This window comes from Pelecanus crispus, chromosome 5 (genome assembly GCF_030463565.1).
Source record: "Pelecanus crispus isolate bPelCri1 chromosome 5, bPelCri1.pri, whole genome shotgun sequence".
In the NCBI taxonomy this organism is placed as follows: Eukaryota; Metazoa; Chordata; class Aves; order Pelecaniformes; family Pelecanidae; genus Pelecanus; species Pelecanus crispus.
The window spans coordinates 70804124-70813234 of record NC_134647.1 but is presented as its reverse complement, the minus strand read 5'-3'; the positions used below and the strand labels follow the sequence as shown (position 1 = coordinate 70813234).

The 9111-nt window shown below is 50.2% G+C and overlaps 1 protein-coding gene across 1 annotated transcript; it reads right to left on the bottom strand.

The window, feature by feature from the left end:
* Nucleotides 1–59: 59 nt before the first annotated feature.
* Nucleotides 60–9021, bottom strand: LRRC41 (leucine rich repeat containing 41). The gene is given in 11 exon segments (XM_075710406.1): nt 60–838; nt 2009–2084; nt 3017–3139; nt 3635–3733; nt 4077–4241; nt 5145–5390; nt 5813–6980; nt 7800–7870; nt 8474–8560; nt 8647–8877; nt 8880–9021. Coding segments are annotated over 11 exon segments (2643 nt in total). The 3' UTR covers nt 60–603.
* Between the last annotated feature and the right edge of the window lie 90 nt (nt 9022–9111).

Sequence of the window (9111 nt, the reverse complement as noted above, 5' to 3'; positions counted from 1 at the left end):
TTTTTTTTAATAGGGTACAATTTTCCAAATATAAAAGGTCAAGGCTCTTTTTTCTTTTTTTTCTCTTGTTTTCTACTCCCTTTAAATGGAAGGAGGAGTTCTTATTTTGCAGAATGGTTGAAGTTGAAAGGGACCTCAAGGTCATATTGTCCAATGCCCCTGCTCAAAACCAAGGTTGCCTAGAGCTGGTTGCCAAGGACCACAACCAGATAGTTTTTGAGTCTCTCCAATGATGGAGACGGTTATTGATGAGACACTGGCTGAAACATGAAATTTGTAACAACACCCAGTGAAATAAATAACTGCTTGTCCAGAGACCTGCAGAAGTCACAGAAGCTCATTTGGTATGTCCCACTTAAAATATTCAAACTGAGAAGATGGCAAGAGTTAGATCACCTGGAAATACAGCTGTTGACCCACACAATCTTGTGTGTCTCTTCACTGTGGCACCCTTCTTCCAGTGAACAGAAAAATGACAAGAACAACTGAATACTGCTTGAACCAGGGGAAGAAAACCCCACCTGTGCTGTGAAATAAGTCTTACTGGCCAGGAACTTAACTGCTTAGTTCAAGCTGATCGGTTTTCTCCTGCTCCTGTGTCCATCACATGACACTGATATAGTCAGCAAAGGCCTGGGAGGAGTCCCATGAGTCGTTGACCACACTGCACACAGCTTTGAGACGCCGAAGCGCTTCTTGAGCTGTTTCAGCGTCCTGGTCCAGCCAATTTTGGAAGAGGCGGAGGTGTGTGAATTGAATCTGTCCCCCTCTCTGCTGGATGTGGCCTTCCAGCTTCTTTGTGAACTCTAGGAGCCCATCAGGTTTGATGCAATTTGAGCTTTCCAGGGAAAGAAGGACAAAAAAGAAGTCATTAAGAGTCTAGGCTATCATTTGAGTAGTTTAAATTACTGTTCCTTCTAGTAGCTGCCACTGCAGGTACGTGGGGATGTTTCAATGCAAAGTACAACTTTCTTCAGCAATACAAAATGTGAGGGGTCTGTTAGTTTGATGAAAAACTAAACTGAACCACAGTAATATGAAGGGCTGGAAGCTTTTTAAAACTAAGGTGACAAGTTAAGCTCACTATCCTGGCCTCCTTACTGCTGACTTAAGTAGACCCAGCTGTGGCCTTAAAATGTTGCTGGACACAAGCTGCTGGCTAAGCAGTGCCAGGAGCACTTCAGTCTCAGCAGCTGTCAACTGCCTGGACCTACAGGTCCCAGTGCAAGCCTCAGCACTAAATGATCATTTGTCTCTTCTTCCTGAGAAAATCTGGAGAGCATGTGTCAGGTCCTGGTGTTTTTAGGAGATTAAAAGGTCATTTCTCCTGCGTAAATGTGTAAATAAATATGAAGTTGCATGCTGGACTTAATCTTGTGAGAGGAACAGTAACAATCAGGATTCAAGGCTGCTGAAGGAGTGGCCATAGTTAAATAAATTGTCAAGCCTGTGTACTCTCATTAGGATTTAAAGAAGCCGGGGGGGGGGAAATCAAGCAAACCAGTCATTAGTATTGCAGAAATGCCACCGTCCATGTGTGTCATGAAGGTTACTGCCTGTGTCTCAAGAAGAGAGCAGCAGTTCAGGCTGAAGACCAAAGATGATGAAAGGAATGCAAAGGCATTCACAGGGTCTGACAGGGGCAATGACAGCATTCTCTCCCTATTCCAGGGCAGTGGGAACAGAGCTATTCATGCTGATGCCTAAGAATAAATGTACGTAGGGATGTTAGTTCTAGCCTACAGGGCTCCCAAGGGAGCAGCAAACCAAAGCTGCTTTTAAGACTGAGTTTGACTCTTATTACAAAAGGAAAGCAAGATGCCTCAGAGATGCTGGAGGTCCCTGAGGTTGTATGTGCCCACTGCAGTGTTTCTCTAAGCTTTTCTTTGGCACGTGTTCCCTTGAGGAAGGAACAAAACTATGCTCAGGCTTCTCCTGCTGTCTGAGCCCAGTTCAGCTCTGGCCCTCCCAAAACAAGAAATTCAGTGTGCTTAGAGCAGCAGAATACCTGACATCCAGCTGGCAAAGAGAAGAGGAGGAATCTTCAGAGAAAATGTCTGCAAGAGCAACCAGCCTGTGATTCCCTAAGAGGGGAGAAATATGGGTGTTAGATGCAAACTGAGAACTGTCTTAAATATTTGAATGGCCACAGGGCTGGGATAATAGTGCAGAAAGGAGGCTGTAAGCATGCGCACACAGCACAAAGGGCTCACCTCTGCACCCTCAGTTTGTCCCCCTCAGTGGCCTAAAGCACGTTCACCCCCAAGCTCAGTGTTCAAGGCAATGGAAACATTTTCTGATAGGGCAGTTTGTTTCACTAGAAAAATCCTGGTTTTGTTCGAGAAGTCAATACGCAGCTTTGTTTTAAAAATGGCCAAAAGCACAGGGTTAAACACAAACCTTAGCAATTAAGTGTATTTCAGGTGATCCCAAGCTTTCCTGTTTCATTTCATTAAAAGAACAGAAAACAATATTCTGGATTTACTGAAATTCATTTCTCAAACATTTCTACTTGGCCTGTGATCCAAAAAGCCTATCATTTCTGTAAATTCAGTTCCGCTTTGACACAAACCCTTCCTTTACTTGTTCCCATCCCTCCAGTGGCTGCCAACAGCTTTTAAGGCACAAAATGCCCAAACTTGGGCAAAACCTGTGCCTCTGAATGAGAGGCAGTGCATCTGCTGCTGAATCTGTTCCTGTTAAAGAGTCTGAAGCAGATTAGTGTTCAGTCAAATCTGGAGTTCTGCTGATACTTGATTTTGCTGCAGGGAAAAGCAACTGTAATGCCTGCACAGCACCTACGCTCTTGGTACATCACTGAACGCAACTGAAATTCTGCCTTTAAAAAATGAACTCAGTGCTCCTTATTTTGTGAACTAAATCCACTCTGTTCATGCATGTGTTAAGTTCAGCATTGAGGTCACCAGCTAGCAATGGTCCTAACTCCAACCCTGAAGTTACCTCCAAGAGGGCTGGTCTAAGGTCAGGGCCCCACACCAGCATTCACTGTACGCACCAAGGCGATTCCCAGGCAGTTTGAGGCTCTTCAAAGATGAATTTCTTTTCACTGTATTGATTATTTCCGACAAAAACTCAGTAGTAGAGCTTTCAAACAGCCGGCAGAAGGAAAACGTGATTTCTACGGAAGAAATGGATTGACAATACATGTTGGTGTACTCCCTGTGCACTTCATTATTCCATAATTACATCCTGCAGACAGCTCCAGCCCTTAATCTGTATGTAAGAACAAAGCTTCCCCAGCAGTGGATTGCACACAACAGCACTGCTGCTCTGCCACAAGAAGAGAGCAGAGACCACACCCAGGGAAGCGGCTTTGCCAGCTGACCCAGTTAAAGGCCAATGTGCTCTGCAGGTTAAAAATCTTTGGTTTATAGCCAAGACTATGGACTCTTCTCTGCAGCATATGCCAGCTTTGCAGCTGCTCCTCTCTCTGCCCTGCTGCCACAAAGAACGAGACACGTTCCCACTCTGCCAACAGCTACAGATCTGCTCCAGGGACAGTGACATTTGGTTAAACCTTACACATCTGAAGGTCACCTCTTAAATGTCAGCCAGGCAAAAGCAGCCACCTGCAGCATCTTTCCAAGCAACAGCACCCAGGAGTTTGCTGTACCTTGCAGGATGGGATCCTGAAGCAGAAGCAGAACTTCCTTCTGGTGCTCTGCCAGGTTCACATCGTGAAAGCTCAGTTTCTTCAAATCTGGATTACACTCTAAAAGCAAAACAAGTTCTCAGGTAAAGTACTGTACATCCTTGGGATAAAAAGACCCTGACCCAACTACAGCTAAAGCCCAGAAACTGAGCTGGACTGTGGATAATTTGTGCTGGATTATGGGTAATTAAAAAGGAACCATCCTGCTGTGCAGGATCATTCACATGCTCAGCACAGAAAGTGGGATGGCTGACACCCACTTCCTTTTCTCAGGAAACTTCAAGGATATCCACACTGAAGAAATGGACCCACCTAAGCTGGCTTCATGCTAAAGGATGGAAGATCACAGCAAGGAAGCTACTCTCTATGTTGCAGTGATGCTACCTACAGGTTCGCAGAGTACCTTTGAGCGCCTCCAAAAGGAGCCCGAGCTCCTGAGAACAGGGTAGTGTGGCACTGTCAAGGGACAACTGCTGGAGGGACTTCGACGCCTTGAGCACTGGCAGCAGGAAGGCAGTGTGCAGAGGTTCCCTAGGGAATCGGATCTCCAGCTGCTCCAGGCAGCTCTCTAAGGGAAGAAAAACAAACGACAATGAAAGAGCTTGGCCTGGAGTGACGATCTTCAACATAGCTAGGTCCTACAGCAAGCAAGCAGTCCGTGTGCTAGACATGACTATCGTTTAGGTTGGCAGAAAGTGCCTATGTGACGGTGCCCTGCTTCACAGAGCTCTATGGCAACTCAGACCTATGGTAATGTAAATCACTTAAGGCTTACTTCAAGACTCCTGCCAGACCACAGGGCCACAAATTTCTACTGCGTTCTAGCAGTGAAACAATGCTTGAGCAAAGATCACCCTTAACGCACAAACCAGCCTGTGTCTTCCTAGATAACAGCTTTTCACTGACCCCACTCCATACTCGCTCCGGCTTTGCTTACTGCTTTTCTGGTCATTCAAGATCTAATAAGGGTGATGAGAGACCTGTGAGCTGAGAACACGCTGCTATAGCTCCCAGACTGTGATCCAGAGGCTTGGGCAGTCCTTTGCAATCACCTCTGGTATTATGATGACCAAGAGATGCTTTCCCTCTGCTTAAGGGTCCACTGAAGGCTTAGAGCCTCACAGTCAATAGGATGGACAAAGCAGAAGCTTCCAACCAATTTACAGATCTGGTGGGATACACTCCCTGTGGGCTGCATGGTCACTGCTAGCAGGTTATGACTGGCCCTGTACAAAGCTGATGTTGCAGCAGTCTGGCGTACAGCAATAAAATGCTTTGTCCAAGACTCAGGCTCCACAGAGGATGTCGCAGACTGGAAATGACGAACTGCAACACCATCTAAATCAGAAAGGTGAGGCTGTAATTCCTTGATTACACATCACTCTAACAATGTAGAGTTCAAATCCGCATGCCAAGCTTTTACGGCTCTATCTGCCATGTCCTGGTCATCACTCAGAATGATGATTCCTACCTGTGATTTCTGCCTCACTGCAGCTTGGATTCCCCCCTGGCCTGTTCCCCTCCAGCTGGTTTTTGAGGTCGAAGCTGACTGAGACCGTGTGGAGCTGGGGAAAGGCGCTCAGGATGCAGCGAACAAGCTCCATGCAGGGCATGTGGGAGAAGACGTCGCTCACGCGCACCACGCGGAGGTGGCAGTCTGAGTGGCGGGAGAGGGCCCGGAGCCCAGAGAGGATGCAGAAGATGTTAGCACCCAGGCCTGGAACGGCATTTGTACAGAAAGGTGTTAGCTGTGCCTATACAGACACCAACGCACACACAGCTGGAGCTGCACCAGTGACCAAGAAACCTAAGTCAAAGGATAAACTCACAGACTGCTTTATCCACACGTTCTTAAGCTAGACTGTGTATATGGGAGGTGGAGATCTGGCTCTTCCCTTCACCCTCTCTGGATGGCATTTAAGCGCAAGGCCGGAGGCTGTTCTGGGGCAGAAGGTCCCCATTCTCTCCCTCAAACAAGTCCTCACGCTCATTACACATCTCTACTGATGCCATTCTCAAGATTGGGTACCCATACTCTTACAATGCCCATTCCAGTAAAAATAAAATAGGGTAAACCTGAGCAATAAGTCAGACCATTAGGCTGAGGCTTGAAGGAAGCAAGCTGTTCACACCACTAACCATTGTAAGACAGAACCAAGTTTTCTAAAGACACCCAGGAGCTCAGCAGGTTACTCAGAGTCCGACATGTCTCCCCAGTCAAAGGAATGGAAAACAATTCCAGCGTGGACACACTTCGGAAGCGGCGAGCAGCTTTCAGAGAAAAAATCCCAGCAGATCCTCCTCTTTTCTTACAACCAGCATGGCCAGCACACAGAGATCCTGGGGAGGAACTAGTCCAGTTCTCAGCGTTTTCTCCTTCTGTGGTGCTGTTTTTGTTGAGTAACCCTGAATTATCCTCTCTAGCAACAGTAAAAACAAAATCATATAGGTCTTCTGGGTCAGCATATGGTCCCCTGCTTCGTCTGAGGCAGCGACGTTTCTTCCCCACTGCAGATTTTGTCCGTCTGCGTGTCTTTCGAAGAACGGGGTGACAGGACAGCTGCTCTGAGATGCAACGAGGAGAAGATCCTCCCTGAATGCTGGTGTGGTCACAGGGTGCCTTGCTGCTTGCCTCACCACATGCTTGGTTTCGCAGAGGAGGACTTCTCAGTCCGGAGAGGACAGAGTTCAGGCAAGCATCAGCCCCGCATCCATTCACGTCCACATCAGCCTCCTCCAGGGCCCTGGGGGATCTCTTCTGGTTCCCACCATCACTCCACTCCCTCTCATCACAACGGTCCCTCTCTGCTCGCTCTTGTGCTGACTCCTGGCTTTGGGCTTTGTCCTCCTCACTGCAAAGGCCGCACGGGCTGCTGTGATATGCGAGGGCATTTCCTGAGCGCCAAAACCCAGCACTCATGCTCAAAATGAGAACAAGAAGAACCGTGTCGGGAACAGGCCAGGAATACATGGACACTTGGCTGACAGAGCCATGGTGAATTAGCCGGTGAAGAAGTAAAACCAGCGAACGCCTGATGGACTGGTCAGAGGAGAGGAGGTGCTGGAACTTCAGGATCCGCAGGGAGCCAGCCAGGTTTTCAAGCACTTTCTGGTTGTGCTCAGCAGTGAGCTCCACTGCGCCCTGCAGCATGTTGCAGAGGGTAAGCTGGGAAACGTGCGGGGAGCTGTGGAGCAGCGGCGAAAAGTGATGGTCATTGAGACGCCAGTCAGAGGAAACATCCAAGACACCGTGAAGAACGTTTGAGAAGAATGTTTCAAGGAACTTCTTCCTCCAACAGGGTATATTCTGCAATTAAACAACAGGGCCACATTAACAAAAAGTCAGCCACAATTTTTCTCGCTCTTTTTAAGTTAAATTATTGCTATCTGCTAAGCTGGCAAATGTGGTATCCAAAAAAACCTACCACTAGCACAACTGATACTACCTTTCCGGGTCTCAACATCTTTCCTCAGTGTATCTGTTGAAAAAGTGAGTTACTCCCATCACTCACTCTTCATCCTGCTTCCGGCCTAATTTAAACCTGCTCAGTGGTCTGAAGCTAAGCCATGTTTTTGCCTATTAAAAACCACATCATCAGGAATTTTCTTCCCAAGCATCTATTTATAGGCTGTGATTAAGTTGTCTGTTAACGATTCTTTTGTGATGCTGAATCAATGGAGCTGCTTCAGTTTTCCTATGTAAAACCATTCTTCCACACTCGGTGTCTTCTGTAAGTATTTTTTTGGTGCTTTCTATGATATGAGCACATTTCTTTTTTTTTGCCAGCATAGCCATAAGCATGATATAAGATACTGTTTTTATCCTCTGTTTCCCTAAGAACTATATCTCTAAAGACAGGACTTATTCTTTCAACAAACTTGCTGTTGTGTGATGAAGGGTGTGGCTGTACACTACAGTTCCTTTTATGAACCCCGTTTCCCAAAATTATTGTAATACCAGGGTCATGCCTTGGTCCTGAGCTCTACGAATGCTTATAAACAAGCACCAGCAATCAGTCGGAGGTGGCCAGGAGCACTGGCAGGCTTCAAAACAAAACCTCGTGGAAGATGTAGGAAACAGGGCACCTGTGTCATGCCCCTTCTCCCACTGGCAGCGTCCCCTCACCTCCGAGTTGGGCGGCCTGGTTTTCATCACGTCGTCCCACAGCTTGCGCCAGATGGGCTGTGTTGAGAGGCCTGGGAGAAAAAAAAATAATCAACCAGGCACTTTCACTCCTTCTCCCTGTCCAAGTGCTCTACCCTGGAGCTCGCAGGGGTGCTGGGCGGACAAGGGGCAGCGCTGTGGGGTGCAGACCCAGACCCCTGCAGCAAAAGGACGGTGCTTTGTGGTGAGAGGAAGACCACCACCTTTTAAGGGAGGTGAGTTGAAAAATGGTGGGTTTTGTTGGTCCTCAAAAGGAGGAGAGTTACAGCAGGGCCCGCACTGCTGCGTGAACCCTGCCCGGGTATGGGACGGGGCTCAAGGTTTTGGACGCGGGAGGTGTCCAAGCGCCAGTGGCAGGGACTTGTGCTCCGGGGGTGTCCCGTCCCCCGCCCCGTAGAGAGGTCACCCCTCCAGCCCGGGGCTCCCATTTCCAGCCGGGAGGGGCTCGCCCCTCCAGCGCGGGGCTCCTCTCTCCAGCTGGGGGTCCCGCCGGTGTGGGGATCACCTCTCCAGGTCGGGGGCATCCCCCCAGTGTGTGTGTGGCGGGGGTTGTCCCCGCCCGTCAGTTTTGGGGGGCTCGTCCCTCCCGCCCGCGGGTAGCCCCAAGGATTTGTTGCCGTCCCCGCCGGAGTCACCTGCTCTCCGCGCGGCGCCCTCGGCCCGCTCCAGGCGGAAGACGGTGAGAAGCGGCAGGAGCCCCCGCAGGAGGTGCCCGGGCAGCGCTGCGGAGAGCCAGAGGGAGAGGGCGGCAGGGTGCGGGCAGGCCCCAGGCCCCGCGCCCCGCCGCCCCGCGCCGCCCGCGCCTTACCCCAGACGTCCCGCTCCAGGGCCCCCATGCTGCGGCTCACCGCCGCCGCGCTCAGCGCGAACAGGCTGCGCGGACCCTCCGCCGCCATCGTCCCGCTCAGTGCCGCCGCGCCGCCGCCATCTTGGGAAGGGACACACCCCCTCCGCTCGCGGTCGCCGCCGCCATCTTGGGAGGAGGAGGGAGCGGGCGGCCATGTTAGGGAGGTCGCATGGAGCGGCGTCCCCTTCCCACGCGGGGCCACAGAGGCCGGCAGCGGCAGCCAGACCGAGCCGGCTTCAAAGTTGCAATCCCCAGGAAGAACAACAAAAAGAAGGCCGGGAACGGCGCGGTAGCCATCTTGAGATGGTCACAAGCGCAGCCACCGCCAGCTGCCATGTTGGGAAGGGAAGCGCCCAGGCCCGGAGCACCATCCTGTGGGGGCGGCCCCAGCGCGCTGCGGGCGCGCTTCCGCTTCCGGGGCAAGCA